General features: G+C 41.5%; 1 protein-coding gene across 1 annotated transcript in view; it reads left to right on the top strand.

Annotated features, from left to right (window-relative positions):
- Positions 1-21,491, top strand: part of LOC104960867 (calcium-binding mitochondrial carrier protein Aralar2-like) — a 48,578-nt gene that overhangs the window by 9,607 nt on the left and 17,480 nt on the right. Inside the window, exons 5-11 of the mRNA XM_010789045.1 lie at positions 2,272-2,411; positions 7,591-7,737; positions 9,724-9,862; positions 14,773-14,866; positions 16,014-16,098; positions 18,401-18,485; positions 19,682-19,840. Coding sequence (XP_010787347.1) covers positions 2,272-2,411; positions 7,591-7,737; positions 9,724-9,862; positions 14,773-14,866; positions 16,014-16,098; positions 18,401-18,485; positions 19,682-19,840 — 849 coding nt within the window. The remainder of the gene's footprint in view (positions 1-2,271; positions 2,412-7,590; positions 7,738-9,723; positions 9,863-14,772; positions 14,867-16,013; positions 16,099-18,400; positions 18,486-19,681; positions 19,841-21,491) is intronic.

Here is a 21,491-nt window from a genome sequence, read left to right as displayed (position 1 = left end):
TGTGTGTGTGTGTGTGTGTGTGTGTGTGTGTGTGTGTGTGTGTGTGTGTGTGTGTGTGTGTGTGTGTGTGTGTGTGTGTGTGTGTGTGTGTGTAAATGATTGGCATCATTACTCTGATGCCTGGAAGCTTGGAGGTGAAAAGGGAAGACATTTGTACTCGTTGCTTATTTCACATTTGCCTAATTGATTTAAACAAGTCTAATGCCAGCCTTCTGTAGGTGTGCGAGGCGTTAGCACATTAGGCTTGATTTGAAATGCAGCGCACACATCCCGCTCGTAAACAGGGAAGAGTAAGTGAATTTCATTTTAATTGTTGCTGTCGACAGGGTGCAAGATCATCGCGGGTGATTATATATGCACATATGTAAATTTTCATATTTAAAAGGATCAATTAGAGTGACGTTGTCTTGGTGGCAATTAAAAGGTCTGCTGTTTTTCTGCGTCTCTCAAAGGTTAATGAATATCCCAATGCCTGTGAGTTATGAGACTCGCATACAAGTGGAAAATTGCATGAAAAACATACCACACATCATGTCATACACAAACACTGACTGCAGTGTCTGCCACTTGCATCGGCTACCATTTCACCAAAAGCAAACAACTTGTGACTGAGATTATAGACTTGTCAAAGTTGCTTTATTGTGATACATTACAGAATTCCCCTTTTTTCTCCTCTGCTCCCTTTTCCTCTCTTCAGATTCAAGAGCCTCACCAAGGCACAACATAAAGAACTGCCTTCTTTATTACCTTCTAAAAAACATTAATAGCTAAAGCTTACGTCGCATTAAAGACACGTTTGTTTTCCAACTCAATAAATGTCTGAACTTTGATTTCTTTTTTATTTAATATTTCTATAAATCCATTTTATTTGATAATAACCTGAGTTATTTCTGCTAAGCACACACGGGGCTCTGAGTTCTTAGCACCTAAACTAAATGTGTAATTTGATGGAATTTCGAGTTAATGAAAATTGCAATGTAACATGGCATGTGAAACGCAGTTGTGTCAGCCAGAAAGTCAAAAAAAAGGAAAAAACTAAAGAGGACTGAGTGTTGACAGGTCTATAAAAGCTGATAATATAAACGGCGGGCACTGAAGCGGCCTCTTTTTTAAAGAGTTAAAGACTGTATATTTATTGCCTCATTAAAGTGTAAAAAAACTGTCTTCCTTCAGAAGGTAAGGCTGAGCTGAAGTAAATATCACCTTTCTCTTTCTCTCTTTTCCCCTCTCCGTGTCTTTATAAAACAAATTGTTTCTTTCCACCTTTTCCTTTCTGCACTCGTTCTGCGTGGCTTGTTTGGTAATAAGAAACAGGTCGCTCTATTGGTTTGTTTTTGTTTCTTTAGTAAGGCTGTAATTTAGGACTCATGTTCAGTGTCTCTCCACTCCGCTGGCTGCAGAGGCTTAGAGGGTTCAGGCAGAGGAACATGAGTGAGAAGAAAAGGCTTTCCTCTGAATACACAGCCTTTACTTCTGCCATGTGGCATTCAACACTGATTTAGAGTTGAGGGACTTAAGTCTCAATCAGAGCAGAATTGTGTTCTGGAGATTGACGTTGACATTTTGTCACAAACAGTCACGGAATTTTTTTCTTTCCTAAATCAAATAATTAGTAATGTTAACCGCAAGATAGGAAACACATGCTGTTTGTTAAGATCTGACTCACAAGGCTTTGTGCACACATATTTATGTCTTTATTAGAGCTAACTAAAAGAGGAAGTAGTATTTTTGATAATTGTTCGTTACAAAAACATATAACATATGATTTTAATGAAGGTGAAAACCTTATACATGGTTAATGTATAGTCATTAGCCTTAACAATTAGGTGTAATCTGTAAAACCTAAACAGAAGTGTCTTTTGTTGTAAATAATTTGTACTATTTGGAGGAAAGGTATAGTTGATTTGTTGCCTCATTGCTTGTATATTTTTGGTTAAATTGTCTATACGTTACATACATAAACACAGTTAATCAGTGGTAACTTTTAACTACATGAAAGATTCAAGTACTGTAATTGTTTTAACTACAATTTTGAAGTACTACTTGAGTGCATGTTATGTAACTTATATAAGAGCTGCAGCGTTAAGACATTAACATAATTGCCAACTATTTTTTTACTAACTATTTTTGATTGACAGAACAAAACACTTAAAGTCCCCTGATGTAAATGGAGAGTTTTCACATATGGAAATAGGGCTGTCAAATGCTACTTTTCATCAGTGGACTGGATTGTTATTAAAGCAGCATATTTTCTCTTTTTGTCTGTCTCAGAGGATGTGAAGGAGGTCTTCAGCCAGACCACCATCCACCAGCACATCCCCTTTAACTGGGACTGTGATTTCATCCGGATGCACTTTGGCAGCGAGAGGGCGAAACGGCTAAGCTACGGAGAGTTCACCCAGTTTCTCCTGGTAGGTTTCATGTTGATCACCTGCTCTCCTCAACGCTCACATGACCTTCTTTTACCCACCCTGATGACATGAAATCCCATTCTTTGCTTTCCTCTTCCTGTGTCTTCTGTCTGTTTAGTTATGCACACTGCCTCGTGACCAATAAATGATAGTCAACAAATCTCATGACAAGCCCTTGAATTTAATGGTATAAATAGATATAGTGTACATAGATATTGGTCCTTGAAACTGGTAGAAGAATGGTTTTCATATGTAAAGGTCTTAGGTGTTATAACGATAATTCAACTTGATCTGTCTCTCAAGCAATGCCATTTTGTGTCGTTACATGGGCCTTTTCAAAAATCCTTGAATTTGATGTTCAAGAAGATATTAGAAACCTGAAATCAGTTTCAACCAATGAACGTGCCTGTAAACATGGCCTTATCCCCATATATTATTTTTACAATCATGTCATCTAACTTTATTGTTGGATATGTGTCTAACCTTGGCCAGAAACCCCAGTTTTTCCCAACTCCTCTCAAACACAACGCTCCATATTGAGCAGATTATTCATTAATGAAACACTGAGGTTATATATTTGGGACATTTTTGGCATTTGTTTTTCATTAACTGACGTACACCTAGCTTTACTTCTACTCTTAAGCAGGTAGAGACGCAGTTCTACCTCCATAAATAGTAAAGCTGGAATATTCCTTGTGTATTTGTGGTGTGTGAGCCATTTTCCAATAAGATGTCTAGACTTAAATCAGGCCTAAGCAGAGAGAGGTGGTGGTGGGGGGGGGGAAAGAGCGCCTGAGCAGTGCCAAGTTTGCATCCACACTCACCATGTATCTGAATGAGCTTTTTATATTACACTTAACTTAGACCAGATGGCTTACACACAGTGGGCAGCAGCACAAGGATATTGGGACATTGTTATGTGTTTGCGTCTTTGTGCATGCATGTGTGTCTTTACATACGTGTGATTCTATATGTTTACCTTGCTTATCTCCTTACCATAGTGTGAGCTCGCATGCTTTGTGCATCTGTGTTTATGTCGATGTTTGTGAGGTTTTTTGTGTGTTTGTGTGTGCGTGCATACAAGTCTGTGGTGCTGTGGCCAGTAGACGCTGTACTTTGCATTGACAGCGTGCCCAGTCCCCCCCCCACTCCTTCCCCAGTCACTCAGTGGTTTGCAGCTCCTCACAGCAGCAAGCCTGCAGCCAGTTGCACTCATTGCTCAATATGAAATTCACATTTTCTGCTCTCTGTATTTGATAATATCTCACAGCTTTTGATTTATACCTTAATGCAGGGGTTCACAAAGTGGGGGTCGCGAGGTGATTACAAAATAAAAATGGAAAATAAAAAAAATAAAAGATTTATTAAAAAAAATTGATTAATTTTTTTTATAATTTTTAATTTTTAATTATTATTAATAATAACGTTTGCATAGACATTTTCAGGGGCGGACTAGCCATCTGTATAATTTCCCCGCAACGAGGCTCTGTTTCTCAAACTTTACAAACAAATTAATTCTCTAGCACCCTCCCCCCGTCAACAGGGGTTCGCCAGTCTCTGGCACTGTTATTTTGGGGGTCGCGGGCTGAAAAGTTTGGGAACCCCTGCCTTAATGAATCAAGAAATCGATATTCAATTAAAATGTCAAGCTATTTCATATTCAACACTGCATTTATTTCAAGTACATATCGTACTGCTTTTCATTTTTTACTTGCTTAAATTGTTTTTATTATATGATAAATATTTTATTTTGATGCATTCATGCATATTCCATTTTTTTTTTTACAGTAATATCATTGTGATAACTGACTGCAATTACAGTACTTCTGCACAGGTGAAATGCAGGTATTGGCTGACTCAGTGTTATCAGTGACTCCAGTGATTGATGACGGGGCAATTAGGAAAATTGATTCTGGTTCAACATTTCCTGAACCAGAATTTAAATCTGTGCAATTACAACATACTTTGTGATTGCACTAATACCTGAGGCTGTTATGATACTTTTGTAAAAGCATTTGTAAATGTCAGCTGGGAAGAAGAAGTATCCTGTGCAGCTATAAAAGTTGTAGAATTGTGAAAACCAACACACCATATTCTGAATATTTGACAGGGGTTTTTTTCACGCAGCTTTCCCCCCCATAACAATGTTCCCATCCTTTATTTCCTCCTCATCCTGCCATACATGCATGTGTTTATTGTGTTTTTCTGCCATTGTAACCACGCCACTGCCAGATGCTCACAAGATGGGATTATCGGGGAAAACGTTTGCGCCGCATATTTCTCACAAGGGCTCTCTCTGGCCAATTACTGTCTTGATGGAAGCCAGAGATTCTCACCAATTACATGCATTCTTCCCATCTCACGCGTGGACGCCGGCCAAGGCTTAGCTCGCACTGTCAGCGTGGTGTTGTCTCTGGCAATGGTATTACCGTTGTCCAGAGAAGTGGCACATAGTAGCCCATATTATAAATCCTGGCAAGTAAAGGGCTTGATTTACACGGAGGGGACTCCACATGTCCCAATTTCCTAAGCACTCAAAAAAAAAGAAAAAGGGAATTGTTGGCATTGCTCACATTTTAAAAGTCCCAATTATATGTTTGACTCTCGAAAGAATCAGTGGCAGCCCTTAACATCACTAGAGGACTCACTGGCACATGTAAATGGGCAGTTGTGCTTCTCCTTGTATAGTTTGAGCCCTGTGCTGATGACAAGTAAATATTAGAAAAGATATATATATATATACCACCCTGCTCCACTCATATCTATTTTTTAAGTTGTGATGGGAGACGGAAAGTATCGCAGCCATTGAAAACAAACAGAGATGGCCTGTCATGTGTTTTTATTCTCCTCCAAGCACAATTAAAGTGACTGCAAATGCCTCAGCGGTCTCTGGTAGGCTGTCCTAAGCCCAGAGCTTTATGTCTCCTGCCTCCCAAATAAAAACCATGTCCCTGAAACTCTCAAGCTAAGGTTTTAAGAGGCTGAAACTATAAACTGCTCCTTCCCTGGACCACAGTTGTTTTGTTGCTCTGTGTGGTTGGTGTGTGGCTTTTCAGACTTTTGACTTGTCCAGAGAAACAAGATTTCCCCTCTCTTTTACAGATGGAAACAAAGATTACCCTCATTTTTGCATGCAAGCAGAACATTTTCACTTTTATTTTTTTGTTTTGCTTTTAATCCCAATATTCAGATCTCCTCTTCCAACCCTCGTCCCAGTTTATTCCAAAGCAAAGTGTTTTGACCTACTCGCAACCGACCGGAGAAGTGAGTCACGACTCTCAGGATGCTGACACCAAAACATCTCACCTTATTTATCTCGAGAGTGTTTACATGTGTCAATCTCTCTTCGTTTCCTCGCCTTCCACTTACTTATACACTCTGCTGAGCCCCTGCTGTGCTCATAGGTGATACTGACACATGGCTGCTACATTTGCTGTTTTGCAAATCTTGGCTCTTTTGTTGCGATGTCTATTCTTACTCCCCTCCGGTCTCCACTCAGCTTTGTGTAAATGTCACTCTTCCCCAGTCGTTTCTCTTGGGTGCCGCAAATTTAGAGTTCGATCAGTTATGCTGTCAGTGAAATATCACTCAAATTCAACACAACAATAAGTCATAGCCTCATAGGGTTTTTTGTTGTGGTAATACCACTTTTTATAGTCCCTTTTATAACAAAAACATTTGAATCAATCAATTGAATAATGCCATGAATGTTCAAGATGTAATCCTCCTTTCAGCACTTTCGTCCGACGTGTGTGGCTCTCCATTATTCTTGGACAAATGTATAATAATAGTTTATTCTGAACTGAATTATTAAGTTACTTAATGTACTGCCGGTACTTACTTTGAGAAAGGCATTTATATTTGTATTTGAATGTTTCTGCATTTACTCAAATTTTGACATTATATATATTCCTATTAGATGTATATCTTTTTTTGTTTTAGGACATTTCTAAGTGTGTGTGTTATAAAATCAGTCAATATAACATAATACGTGGAAATTAGACTTTTTAAATAGAGAGATATTCATAGTTTTTCACAATTATTCAATACATAATTTGGTCTATAAGATACCAGAAAAAAAGAGAAATTGCCTTTTCAACTTCTCATTTTGTTTTCATTCAAATGGCTTGCTTTATCCATACATCAGTCACTACTACAGAACAAAAAGAAAAGCCACAAACCTTCATCTTTGAGAAGCTAAAAACACTGGATCTATTAATTTTTGTAAATTTTCCGTCAATTAAATAATTGACCATATTCATTTCAGCTCTACATATATGTGGGGAATTAAGGGAAGCTCTTGCATGAACGTTTCTGTTGACTGAATACAATACGTCTTTAAAATAAATTAAGCTTAAATCTGACATTTAATTGGTCAAAGAAAACTCATAAATAACAATTGAAGAAAAATAACTTTTGACATTTCTGCCTCATTGGTTTTTGGAGTAAAGGTTATGACACGTAGGAAGTGAGTCAACAGCCAAAGCGACTAGTTTTAGCTCGCTGCTCCTAAGCTTACGGCTTGAGCTTTTTCCAATGACTCGTTGTGGATTATTATTGTTCTGATATCCCGGTCTTAAACTGTAACCAAGTTATTTGTTATGAGATGGAGGAAGCATTGGTGGTTTGTTTGCAGCCTCTCTCTGTAGACTTGTGGTTGCAGGTACTGATAATGGCTGCTAATTTCAAAGGCCTTATGGGATGTGTCCCCACCGCAGCCTGCTGTTGTCCCCGTGGACCTTTGTGTGTGTGTGTGTGCATGAAGACAGACAAAGTGAGCAGTTGGGTGATTAGCTGTCTTACCTGTGTGTGCAAGTCTGTGTGTGTGTACGTTTGTACGTTTTCCCTCAAGTGGGTTTAATGGGGATTTGGGGAGGGTGTGAAAAGCCCAAGCGACACCTCACAGTAGGCGAGCCGCTGTGGGGAGAGGAGGCGAGCATGAAGCCCGGCCAAACACTGGCTCCCCCGTAGCTGAGAGGGGGAGACGGCACCGGGGGGGCCCCCATCAAAGCAAAACGCTGTGTTTTTATACAAACGTGTTTATATGAGTGAGTTTATGTGGATTTTTAATTTATGAAGGCATCTTTAAGAGGTGTATGACCAACATATGTGTCCAATAATACGAGTTAACTCCTATGATCTAACTTCCCTCCACTCTTCTCCACACGCCCTTCCGCAGGAGATGCAGCTGGAACATGCGCGGCAGGCTTTCTTCCAGCGGGACCAGGACCACAGCGGCTCCATCTCGGCCCTGGACTTCAGGGACATCATGGTCACCATCCGGCCACACATCCTCACATCCTTCGTGGAGCAATGCCTCGTGGCGGTGGGTTTTTGTTTGGCTCTGCGGATCTCTCTTCCATTTGTTGTCCACACCTGGGAGTAATGATACTTAAGAGAATATTGTACAAATTGTGGGTTTTGTATTTACCTAATTGGTTCATTACTGCAAGACTGTCATCGTTTAATTCAACTTTGTAGCTGTGTTGCTACAGGTACCTCTATATTCATCATGTGTTGTGATATAATATAATTCCTATGTTTGCATAGAAATGTTTGTATAACAAAAAGTAAAAAGATGCACACTTCCTACACAAACACAATGTTTACATGTGCTTCCACATCCTTCATAAGCGATGTTTGCCACTGATGGAGTTGCTAATGCCAGCTAGGAAGGAAAGAGACCTAACATGACTCTATTCTCCTTAAAAGGGTAAAAGGCAAGACTGTTTTTTTCCCATCTCACTACCTCGTGCTTGTCTTTTTCTGTATTCCCTGCTTTCGTTTCTTTCTCTCACACCCCCACAACCAAACACTGTGGCTTTCTCTTTCCCTCCAGCTGTCCATCTCTCGTTTCTTCGTCTTCCTCTTCTACCTTTTTCTGTCACCTCTCATCCGTCCTCTCTTTTATTTCCCCCCTCACTTCATTTCTTCTCTTTCTCAAACCGCCCCTCTTTCTCTCCCTCACTCCCCCGTGTCTCTGTCTCTCTCCCAACGTGTCATTAAGTCTAACCTCTCTGGCAGTGTCAAAGCCGAGCAGGCCAGCTGAATGGGAAGAGAGAGACCGAGATAGACGGAGACTGCAGCTCCGCAGTCCATCATCTGTGTGTGTGTGTGTGTGTGTGTGCGGGAGCAGCTGTGCACGTGCACTCTTATTTGTTTTGAACTCTTGAGATGTTTGTCTTTTATTTTCTTTCTGTCTTTTCTTTGTGTGTGTTTGTGTTTGTGTTGCACGCGTGTGAGTCTTGCGTCTGTGTCCATGTCTTGCCCCATTTCATAAACACCTTGTAGACTCTGTCATTTTCTCCACTGTGTTTACCTCACCGACCAGACATCTTGGTGTGCTGTTAGTAAACTCTCTCACACACACACACACACACACACACACACACACACACACACACACACACACACACACACACACACACACACACACACACATATCAAAAAACCCATAAACACTGCAGACACATTAAAGGCGGTATTATGGCAGAACAGAAACAGTGAAATGGCAACCTTTAATTCACTCACAAAACATGGCAAATTCACCCAAACATTTTTCTCCTCTGCCCCTCTGTAAAAGACTCTGAGTTGGATATCGTGGGAAGATCCATGTCTATAGGCTCATAGATATGAACAGATACAAAAGTGTGTCTCTGTTAAGGCAGTTTCGCCCGAGCCAGAGCTTCCCCCCTTGTTTCAAACTCAGTGAGCTGCAAGCAACGTTCCCAGTGTGTCTGTAAAGCAAACAGTGCCATCTAGTGAAAGGAAGCTCTACGTTTCCCCCTCAAGAGCTGCAAAGCCTCAAGGCTCATCAGATACTTTGGCTTGAGTTTAAAAAAACTGGCCACAGCATTTATGAAATGTACTCAAAATCACATTTGTATACAGGCAGCATTTGGAGCTGCTCCTCGAAGAGTTTGAGAGCCTGATTTGATAAAGACGAGATGCTGCTTCACATAAAAGAGTGTGTGTGCACTCTGGAATGTCCTCTAAAGGCCAGCGTCTATTTTTGATCATTTACCTTTATCACTTCCTCCACCTCATAAAGAAGGTTAATTAAAGTCTTCGAGAGCGTTCGTTGTGTGATGGAAAAAGTAGTGGTTGATGCGTGTTTACTTCTCCCTGTGGAGCGTCGGTAAGGAGGAACGTTGAGGAAGTTTTTGTGATGTGTGATGTTTTTAGTCTGTCTTAATATCTAATTTAAAATGTCAAAATGCATATGTTCTGTTTGGACTGCAGTGTGATGGTGTTTGTGTTTTTGGATAAGAACTTATAGCATGTTGAAATGCTTGTCTCCACCCTTGTTTAGGTTGCGGGTGGCACCACATCTCACCAGGTCAGCTTCTCCTACTTCAACGGATTCAACTCTCTTCTCAACAACATGGAGCTGATCAGGAAGGTCTTCAGCACTCTGGCTGGCCACCGCAAAGATGTGGAAGTCACCAAAGGTACACAGGGAGGAAAAGTCATACACTAAATGTATTTATTGTATACTAAAAGACACAGCATACAGGACACACACTCACAAAGGAAATGTGTGGCACAAAGTGGTCCTGCACTACAGGGAGTATTATATGTGTTTCTCCAGATATTGTATTTACGTCTGTGTGTTCTGAGGGTGGAAACTTGTTTTTGTTTGGTTTTCTTGCTTCCCGGTGGCATTTAAATGGGCATGCTGGATGTGACCCAGCACACGTACTGCATACCCCACAATCCCTGATGGAGCCTGTCTTGTCTATTAGACATTCTGGCACTGATCTGAGGACTGCTCTTTTTGTCCTGGCATGCTTTTTGGTTTTTAATGAGATTTTTGATTCTTAAAAAAAAAGAAAGAAAATCGTTGCCTTACTTTTTGATGATGAGGTGTGTTGTCTCAACCTGTAGATCAATGTGAAAATTAGATAGTTAAAACAATTTTGAAACTCTATAATTTAAATTACTGTAGTGCAAAGATGTAAAGCTACAAGGTGATGAAAAGGAGGTATTATTATATATTGATCCAAAAGCCTTTGTCTTTTTTTTTAAGACATTTTCTCAATTTTTCTTCGTCTCCCATGGTTAGTCTCTTTAAATCCTTATCTCGCTCACTTGCTTGCCCCACTTGCTGTCTCTCATTCCTTTCCTCAGTCCTTGGCAGGAAGCCAAGTCAGCTCTCTCTGTCTCTCCACCTTTCCCAGTTTCTTTCCTTCTGACTCCCTCTCTCCTTCTCTGGCCGTCCATTATGACCTCTCTCCACATTGCCCAGAGCCTCGAGTGCAGCCTTATGATGCTATCTGCAGCCTTATCAGGGGTGTGGACTGTAGCCGACCCAGACCAAGAGCCCATGCGCTCCCCAGGCTGTTCCCACCATGGGTACACCGAGGTTGGGCTTGGCTCGACCCGCGGTGGCCCGTAGCCAGCCAGACCTCCACACAGCCACCACCCATCCACCCTCCACTCCCCGAGTCATTAAGGCCTCCTCTGGGGACTGCAAGTGCTCGGCTTCATGTACCACTGGCCGGCCGACAAAGACATACTGAACACACACACACCCGCATGTATCCAGTTTGTGTGTATTTGTAACACACCATTTGAAACATTTCTCGCATACACACGAGCATTCAGATGCATTAACACAGCCAAGCATGCACACATGCGTAATAATCCTGATTGATTCCGCATGTGCAACCAGACCACTGTTTTGCCTTGGGGACGCCATTACAGTGAGTGTACACGTTTGTGAGTGTTTGTGTGGGTACGTGCACAGAAGACCTTTAGAGAACGCACCTTTTTTTTTAGCTAGCAGTGTACACCACAAGGCAATTCATGACTGTGCATCTTTTTGAAGTTAAAACAAATGTGTGTGTGTGTGTTATGTGAGCCATTCACATCTTAACAATTCAGTGATTGTTTCCAAATATCTTAGAAATTGCGTTTTGTATTCCCTGAGAATTACGTCTTAACTTTGGTTATCCCTCACTTTTTGTCTAGAGCCATGTTGATTTTGAAATGTGTGGTTTTGAGTCGAATGTCTCAACAACTATTGAATAGATTGCTCAGAAATCTAGCGAAATATTCATGTTCCCTGATGATTCATTTAAACAGCTTTGGCGATCCCATGACTTTCTATCTAAAGACTTGATTATAGGAAAACGGGTCCAATAATTGTTGATGACTAAATATCTGCAAAACAATTTTCATTCCTCAATTTCCAAGCCTCAACCGTACTTTGGTGCCAACAAATGAATATTAGCACTCTACTATGCTAGAAATTAGACAGCAAACATTATTAACACCATATCTGCTAACATCATTGTGAGAATGTGAGCATTAAGCTGAAGCTTCAGCAACGCCTCACACATTTGATAGCATGGCTGGAGATCAAAACAATTAAATAATTTAAGGCGCACATGTACTAGCAATTTACAGTTGGTCCTTTTTCATTTTTTTATTGAATACGAATTTATCGTGCAATGTATTGTTTTCCAATGTGCTAATCAATTAACTTTTACCACAACAATTCTTGATGAGGCACTCATTAACCACAAGCACCAAAAGGTTGTTAAGATTGTAGTTTATGTTGAACAATTATGTGATATCTAGCTTCTTAATTGTTCCTTTGGAGGTGTCAGTATCAGTTTAGACATTTCAGCAGCTATGTACAGAGCAAAACTGATGTATTTATGATCTGTGTCCTGCTGCACAGGTTCATCTTTAGCTTACATATCAATTATCAAGGAACTGTGAAGAAGAGACAGTTATGAGGGACTTGGCCTTTCCTTTTAATACACCATGAAATGGACCACTTCACAGAGGGAGGCAGGTAATCATATAATGTGGTCAGAGGATAGTCAGGTGTGTGTGTCCATGTGTGTATTGGTGGCTACAGGCTACAGGTAGACAGGTTATCAGCATTGTGATCTGTGATCACCGCAGACAGACTTCTGTCTACGTCTGAGTGTGTGAGAGAGAGTTTATTATTGTGTAAGTATGCTCTCTCACATGCTTGTGAGCATTACCTGCATATACCCATGGATATGTGTGTGTATGTGTGTGTGAGAGACAGAGAGCATGCCTCAGGGGTAAGCTGAGCCTCGGCGGGTGAATGGCTCCAGTGTAGGACGACTTTGTCACAACCCCAGCCTGCTGCTCTTTGAATAAAGCAGGTCAAACAATGCTGACTCCTCCACTGTAAGCCAGCCTACAGTCAACCTGCTCTTTATTCCACTGACAATACACCAGGTCTTAAGTTACGCCATACTAAAGCTGCCTCAGAAGAACTCTGCGTTGCCATACTTTCAGTTTTCTTTTTCTTATGATAAATTTAACATGCTTTGACACTTCAGCCATTAAAGTTCCAACAAAGTCACACAAGGTAAAGTACAAAAAGTGAAGTCTAAAACTGATATAAGCGATAAGTCCCGGATAACAATTCCTTTATGAATGTTTCCTCTAGTGATGGAAGTGAAAAGAACGTAATGCAGCTTTTTACCGCGGGGCATGAACTAGTGTTCATTATGTAACTTGCCATTTATCTGCGTTTAGATGGAAATACCTGTCATGGCTTTACAAGTAGCTAGCCTATCTTTTGCTGGTTAACACAGAAATGCAATGATATTGAATTAAAGGTACAGAACAAAGAATATGAATGTATCTTGAATTGGGTTTTATTTTAGGCGTATTTCCCATCATAATGGCTGTAACTTTCCAAATTCCCACTCTGTCATCATATTTTGGTGCGTTGTTTGTAACATGATATTGATTGATGATTTTGAGTTAATGAGGCTAATGGAAATATGAATCGGATGAGAACAAAAGAGATGTCAGTCAGAGGAAACTGATTTTCTTTGTGAAAACAGATTGTGTGTAGGTGATTCATTCAGCTCAGCACTACTTATTTAACTTAGTTTCATGATGAAATGGCAGTTTGACATGTACCTACTATAGCAGTCGTGAAAATATAGCATGACAAAGACAATTTGAAGTTTTAAAAGCAGAAGGCATTTTTTGATGCTTTTGCAACAGGTTGTTGTCTGTGGACTGCAGTTTATTGCATTACACAATTATTTTTGCCCCAGGCCTACATTTTCCTTACTGCCTTTTAAAGCCTTGACAAACCAACCAAAGTCGTTAAATTGATGTCAAGTTCCTTTGCCATGTCCCTAATATTATGGAAATAGGAAATGACAGTTTATTGAGGAGAAGCAATACACATTCTGTCCTTGTTATGAAATGGGTCAAACATGTTCTCAGTGAGATCTGGGCTCCACTCAGGCTGTTCCTCTATTCTGTTTGTAATTGTCATGGACTGAATCCCACAGCTCAGCCAAAGAGTTGATTGTTCGACTTTGTTACGTCTCATTTTTATTGCTCTTTGCTGGTGATGTAGCCATGTTGGCTCCATCAGGGCATGACCTGGCATTCACTGGGGCAGTTTGAAGCCAGATGTGCAGCAGGCTTTTCGGCACCTCCACAATCTATGTCTGGAAAAAGGCCAAATGCCTTGAGTTGAAAGAATAGTATGTGACATTTCCAAATTATAATATCTATTGTGTATATTTTTGTTGAGTTGTGTACTTTCATTATAACAAACATGTCCAACAATTTTCCAACCTAGAGAAATCCATCATTCTAATCACATCACGGTAACTGTCTGTCTCATTTGTTTGTCTTCAATGATGACGTTTCTCCTTTACACATGCGTCAGTGTTGGGGTCGTCTGCCAGAAGCTGTCATTAGTCAGACTTTTTATCCAGTTTCATCAACATATTTACAGCATACTTTTGTAGACCTTTGTCTTTTTTAACTATATATACGCACCACACGAAGGATCCAAGGTCTTGTGGATATTTTACCCTTGTAATGTAATAGTGAGATGGGAACTGAGGCTCTGGAGTCACCTGTGATTTGACATCGCTGCACCAGTGTCCCTGAGCTTTGAGCTTGTATCTGATACATTCAGAAGGTGCTCAGAGTTTGCGGTTTCTCCACCTTGAAAGGAGGCAGTTAAAGTTGCTCAGGGATCTGATCCTGATGCTCCCTTTGTGCCTCGCCGTGGACGTCCCCAGACCCAGAACACACTGGATGAATTATACATATCCCATCTGGCCTGGGAATACCTGGGGATCCCCCAGGCTGAGCTGGAGGATGTAGCTGAGGAGAAAAAAAACCCTGGCTGTTGAAACATCTGCTGAGTGCACTGCCAACATGAACTGGCAATGATTTAGAATTGAGATATTTGTATTTTATTAATATATTACTTTTATTCCCTGTTTTTATTTTCTATCTGATCTGTAACATACTGTAATCAGTATCTTAAAGTGTGGTGCTGTTGTTTTTTGTAAAAATGTAAAAAAACAAATGTTCTCTTTCTTTGCAGAGGAGTTTATTGTGGCAGCTCAGAGGTTCGGTCAGGTGACACCCATGGAGGTCAACATCCTCTTTCAGCTGGCTGACCTGTCAGATCCCAGAGGGTAACACACACACACACACACACACACACACACACACACACACACACACACACACACACACACACACACACACACACACACACACACACACACACCTACACACATATCTTTAAAGAGGCACACACACACAGTATACTAGCTTTGATTTAATACCTCAATTTTGATAATGTATCTGTGGTATGACTTCCTTTTTCTATTTAATGTAATCTAGGGGTGGATAATACAATCTCTGAGGAAATAATCATAAGTAATGTGTATATGAAGGCCAAGCAAATATGTGCATTTAATCTATTTTTTACTCACAACTGAATTCATACTTAAGTCATTAAATGTTTTACTCAGTCAGTCGGGGAGTTGTAAGTCTATCCCGCTCTTTCCCCCCATGGCGCACCTTTTAGCCCCAGGGTCGATACCTCAGAGAGACAAGCGCTTTCTTCCTTCTCAAACTCCTCTGCAAAGGATCAAAAGAATCAGACATGACTACATCAGTGGCAGAGAATCCTCTTTCAGTCCAAAACCAATCCAAACTCCCATTTATTTAAGACAAAAGGGCAATCCAGGCCCTATGATCCGTGGCACACAACAACTGTATGCGTTTCACATTCCCCTACTTCCTTTGCGTCTGCCTCGCGGCCCAACCAGCGCACTCATAATTCCTAACCCCGGCCTGAGACGCCACCTGATTATTATTTCTGGGCAATGGGATACTTTAATAGCCCTCTCCACTCTCCTTGATTGGAGATGCAAGAGATAATAGCCCCAATATTCAGACGAGAGGGGTGGGAGCGGATTTTGGCGCTCCCGGTTCCCTCAGCCTGGGAAATCTGGGATCGCCAGTGAGAAATGCAATGGAAAGACTAGGAAAGGCAGCAGTATTACATCCAAAGGTTAAATATCTTTGTTGTACTTGGGAGTCGTCAGTTCCTATAGATCAGTTGCCTAGCTCAATCATGCCAAGCACAGGCGTAGATTTCTGAATGCCACAATGTTTTCAATGATGGCAAAGTATCCGAGTAACTTCAGACTGACAGTTAGCATTGCCAAAGGTCATGGACATGGTGATGTATCGGGAAATAATGTATTCCTCTGAGAGTTTTTACAACCTCTGAAAGTTACTTGAAACCTCTCCTCTCCCTCTCCTCATCAGACGTGTTGGTTTAGTGGACATTGAGCAGATCGCTCCGCTGGAGGAAGGCGCCCTGCCCTACAACTTGGCCGAGGTCCAGAGACAGGTACAGCATATGAAGACTTGTTGATGTGTTTGGTTTCCTCTTCCACAAGGGCAGCTCTTTTTTGCGTCTCAATACATTCTCTGGGGCTAGATGTCACCATGCAGATTTATAATTAAGGATAATGATATCTCCTGTTCACTCGTAATGAATCCCTCGTAAACACAACATGTGTTTGATGCCAGAAATACACAATTCATTAATTGAGATATTAAAGACTTGCGTGTATGTAAATTAAACACTATAAATGCAAACAACTTTTGCCAGATATAGAGCAGTACGTTTGCCCCCAAAACCTGTCAGTACTGCTTATTTTCAAAAGTTCATAACAAGGTTTGGACCAAGTTGTCTCCACGTAACTTTCCATCATAGACTTACAGAGGCTTTTTTATGAGAGAAAACTCTTCTAGACCTCTCCTTGACATGTGGTTGATGTCTTACAAAAGAAACCAGACACAACTCATAAATCCAGAGAGATAAAGTCAAGCAGATCCATCCTCGAGGCCTAATCATTCTCTAAAATCCTTTACAGTGCAAAAATAATAGACGTGCAGAGACTTTGCAGCAGCTGACAAGAGCAATTTGTAATGAAGAGGAGGAAGGGGGACGTACGGACAGCCAGACAGATGAGCAGAGTTTGACTGTTTTCCTTCCCGGTCTGAGTTTTGATGCCTGGTGGGTTCCAGCTCTACAGTGAATGCTTGGCCAGGCCATATTGGAGCAGGCGGGGGCCAAAGGGGAGAACGCAAAGGGGCCCAGCACTACACAGACGCCAGTCCCACCACAATGAGCCACTTTAGGCCCTTGTGGTTTGGCCTCAGGGGCTGGCCGGCAGCTAGCTGGAGCTCTCTCTCCTCATCCTTAGTTCTCTCCATTTCCTTTTTTGATCTACTTCTCTCTCCCTCTAACTTATTTCTCTACATGTTTGTCGGTATGCATTTTCTCTCTGTTAACTTGTTCCCTCCTTCTCCCTCAAACATCCAGTGTTTCTCTCCAGTCCTCCCTCTGCAGACAGCGCTGAGCAGGACGGTAGAAGTGGAGAAGGTTGTGTTTCAAGAATACATTTTGGGTGGGAGTTGAGTCTGACAGGTGGACCTGTTCTATAGACTCCCATCCCCCTCACTCACACACACATACATACATACAACTCTCCACCCCCCCTCTCCCCAGGGTCGAGACCCGGGCAGAGCAGACAAGGCAACAGGTACCTCAGGTGGAGGGGGAGCGTGGCTAATGTTACTGTGTGGTTAATGCTGGCTACTAACACTCTTCTGCTCTTTGCACATGATGGTGATGATAACAAGGGTGCACTAAGATCACTTTGATTTGATTTACATGCCTTCACACAACAGACTAGACCAGTTCTTAGTTAAGCATGGGGAATTCTCTGAGACTGGCAACTGATTAACCAATGGTATAAGCTTTGCATATATTTGAACTTAGGTAGAGTAAAGAGTATGTTTATTGGAAAAAAGTCCTTATTAACTGATTTTTGAAAGATTTTTCTGAAGTATTATAACATCTGAAATAAACTCTGGGATAAAAAAAGATATTATACTCGGCCAGGACAGAGAAAGCTATCTAAAACTAAGACTGCTTAATATCTCTGTATTTCTCAAGATACATAACAGATATTCAAGTGCACAAGTAGACCCATTTTAATTTCATTAATGGTATCTTGTACTTTCCAATTTGACTAACTGACGATTTGAAATATAATAATAATTTACCTATGATTTTTGTCACTTTCTTTAGTTATTTGATCTAATCCTGAAATTATTTGTTTATTAGCTGATTAGTCTGTCCAAAAAATAATTCTGCAATTTGAATATTGTCTTGTTTTGCTTTCAGAGTTATTAAGAGTCATAAGGACGTCATCTCAAGTTATGAGAAGTAATGATTGGTATTCATTTCACCATTTTCTGCCATCACATCATCTTTATTTGTGTATTTGTGCACTCTCACTTATCAAAAAACACATGCTTACTCATATATTCAACACGCTTTATACTCTTTCTTGTCTGCAGGGTTATATTAATTGACCATTTTACTGTTTTAAATGTCCATCATGAAAATGGGACATTCTCTCCAACACTTTAGAGCAGGTGTGACCACTGATAGATTAAACAGCTCATTTAGCCTGTGGTGGAATCAGATCTGTGGCGTCCAATGTCTTGTAAGAAAAAGTATTGTAGTGCATTTGGATTGGTGGAGAAAAATTCATTACTAAAACAGTGTCATGTCTCTCTGTTATTAAATCATGGTGTCTTCTGTCTCCCCTGTCTCCCCCCCGCTGTGTGAGCAGCAGTTGGGCGGTGACGTCTCCCGGCCCATCATCACCCAGGTGGCAGAGTCGGCCTACAGGTTCTCCCTTGGCTCGGTGGCAGGGGGTAAGAGTCACGCCCCATTGGCTCCCTGCATACCTTCACCCCACCTACCTGCTTGCGTGTCTACCTGCCCCCCCCCCCCCCCACCCCTCTTCGCCCTCTGCTGTTCTCATAAGAAAAAGGTGAGAGAGAGAGAGGGAACAATGGCCCCTCTATTGCCCTTCCCCTTGCTTACAAGAGCAACGGTTGCTGCCCTCCTTCTCTCTCTATCTCTTTCCCGCCCTTCACCATCCTCTCTCCCGTCCCTCGCCTCTCTGGGAAAACCCTTCTGAGTGGATTCTATTGTACCTGTGTGAGTGATCAGAGGGAGGTGAGGGTGGGGGTGACGGGTGGTGCCTAGGCCTTGTGTTTGGCTTCAGACTCCCCACTGTTTTCCACTCCTCCCTCCCTCCCTCCCTTCTTTCATTCCTCCTCCTTCCATCCCAAGGGAGACAGCTTAATAAGGAGGTACGGGTCCGCCATCCCTTCTTCTGCCTCAGCCTCTCTCTAATTAAGTCTGTCGCCTTGGGTCGGTTCTTTTTGTTTGTGTCCGTCTGAAGGGCCAAAGACACTGGAAATCAAAACACTTCCACGTCTTTCTTAACCCCAACTCCACAGACTTCCCCTTCCTCCTCCGCCTTTACCTCCTCTTCCTTTTTAAAGGGTCAACACAACCGAATTACAAAGACATATGTTCTCACCTCTCTCCAATGGTCTTGAGCAGAGTTAACTGCTTTTTGTTTGTTTGCCACCCCATTGTAAGCCAGTAATCTGAAATGTGTTTGTGATGCTCACAGCGACTCTATTACTTCTTTCTATACGGTTTGAACAAGAATTCAAACTGAGGCTGTAACTGCACACATTTCTCATGAAGTGCTATTTTCAACATAGCGAATGCCTTCTGTTCATGATTTGGTGTATGTTTTTATTGAATTAATTTGATCTACACCTCTAATGGCACTTCAAACAGGTCATTCTTCAATGTAGGCTTAAAGTTATTATCATTAAACACAATATGAGCCTAACAACATTCTCTTCTCTTTACTCACTTCACTATATTACTGTTGGAAAACACAAGAAAGTAAGGGGGGGGGGATACAATTGTAGATAAACCGATGGTGTCGATCATAACTGTGTGAACAAATCACCTGTGTGAATACATGTATGAAGAATAAACAACATGACCAGTATCTAAATAACCATGTTCTATTTCTCTGTAGCTGTGGGGGCCACAGCAGTGTACCCCATTGATCTGGTGAAGACTCGCATGCAGAACCAGAGGGGCAGCGGCTCCCTGGTGGGAGAGCTCATGTACAAGAACAGCTTCGACTGCTTCAGGAAGGTGGTGCGCTACGAGGGCCTCTTCGGCCTTTACCGAGGTCAGTACGCATGTGTAATGTCAAATATAGGCATGCTGTAGAGTTGATAGCGTCTTTAGTGACTCCATGCATCATCTATCTTGCGTTTTAAATAAGCCAGGTTTATTATTTAAGCACTTCATTTCCCATTTCCCATTTCCCATGCAAACCTGCACAGGCAATTTACTCCTTCTTGAGCCCATAAAATACAATGGTTTTAGTGGAAATGCATTTAGGAAGTAGTGACCATACTGCAGTTGTGAGTTTGTAAAAGGATGTTTGGATATAGTTTAGCTGTTGTTAAATGGGACCCTTGTTTACTTTATTTGATCAAGGAGTTTACTTTTTTAGATGCTTTGTTCCTCTTGGAGCGATCGTATAAAAAAGATACCGACTATCTTAAAAATTGAAAAGTGACACGCGGGGAGTAATCGATTTTCTGATAATATTTTATAAGCTACATAATTCCTTTAGGTACTGTTTAAAATAAAACTCCAAAATGTGTATATACACGCAGATTTTCAGGAAAAAACAACCCACAGGTAGTCAAATCCACAAAACAGGTTTTTAAGGAGAGAGCTGAGATGTGAGAGAAGAAAGAAGAAGTAGAGGGGACAATAAATGTGGAGGGGAGAAGAAAAGTGTAGGGTGGACAGGAGGCTGTATGAGTTCACCTCTCTGCTGACCTGTCTCCTTTGAAGTGATTACTGGCTGGCTGGGGACTTTCAGAGCAGGACAAAGAACGTCACACGCAAGGCCCCATACCTTTAGGCATGTGTCAAGATGTGGTGATGTCGCATGTCTGGACTTACACACTCGTGCACAGACACTGAACACAAGTATTTAGGCACGGACATGCAGGTACTGCTACATTTAGGTACGCACATACCAGGGCACGACATCCCTAATGACTACCTGCCCTGTCTTTAGAAGCCGGGGTTAGGGTGTCTGTGTCCGTATTGTTGGGGTCGGATTGAAGAAAGATTGAAAAAAAGAAAATTCCCCAGGAACGGTGGCGGGGCCTTTTTTTTAATCCCATGGTTCTGATTGACAGCACCGGGCTCCCGAGAGGAAACTTGAATGCTTGAATATCTGTGGGAAACACAAAGGCCATGAAGGGTGGAAAGGCTTCACAGACGCAGAGACAGACAGGTCTGGCTCCAGAGAGATGGCCAGACGGGGATCCTGACAGCCAAACTGTAGTTATGTACCTAAAGTGCCTTTACTGAAAAACTCAGGGAAAATAAATCTGCTTAGCTAAAGAATGTGGAATCAGCAGGGCAACATTGGCACAAAACTAATGTCACATAAAGCCTGATCTTTCATTAACAAAAGAGAAACAGGAGCATTATTTTATGATTTAGCCAAAACAAATGAGCTGTATTTTCTCATTTCCCAACATGTATGTGTCTTTATTCTGTACTGAAAGTGTGTCGGCATTTGGGGAAAACATTTATACAACGTTTTCATTTTTTCACGAGGTCCAGGCATTAGGTCTTTGTGCCAAGCCAAATTGACTATATGATTATGTGTGTGTGGCCTCGCAGCAAAACTACTGTAGAATATCAACTGTGTTTGTAACTGAGGAAATGTGTGTGTGTGTGTGTGTGTGTGTGTGTGTGTGTGTGTGTGTGTGTGTGTGTGTGTGTGTGTGTGTGTGTGTGTGTGTGTG

This window comes from Notothenia coriiceps, unplaced genomic scaffold (genome assembly GCF_000735185.1).
Source record: "Notothenia coriiceps isolate Sejong01 unplaced genomic scaffold, NC01 NC01_scaffold00001443, whole genome shotgun sequence".
NCBI classification, from domain to species: Eukaryota; Metazoa; Chordata; class Actinopteri; order Perciformes; family Nototheniidae; genus Notothenia; species Notothenia coriiceps.
The sequence above is the reverse complement of the archived record's forward strand: the minus strand, read 5'-3'. Positions and strand labels throughout refer to the sequence as shown.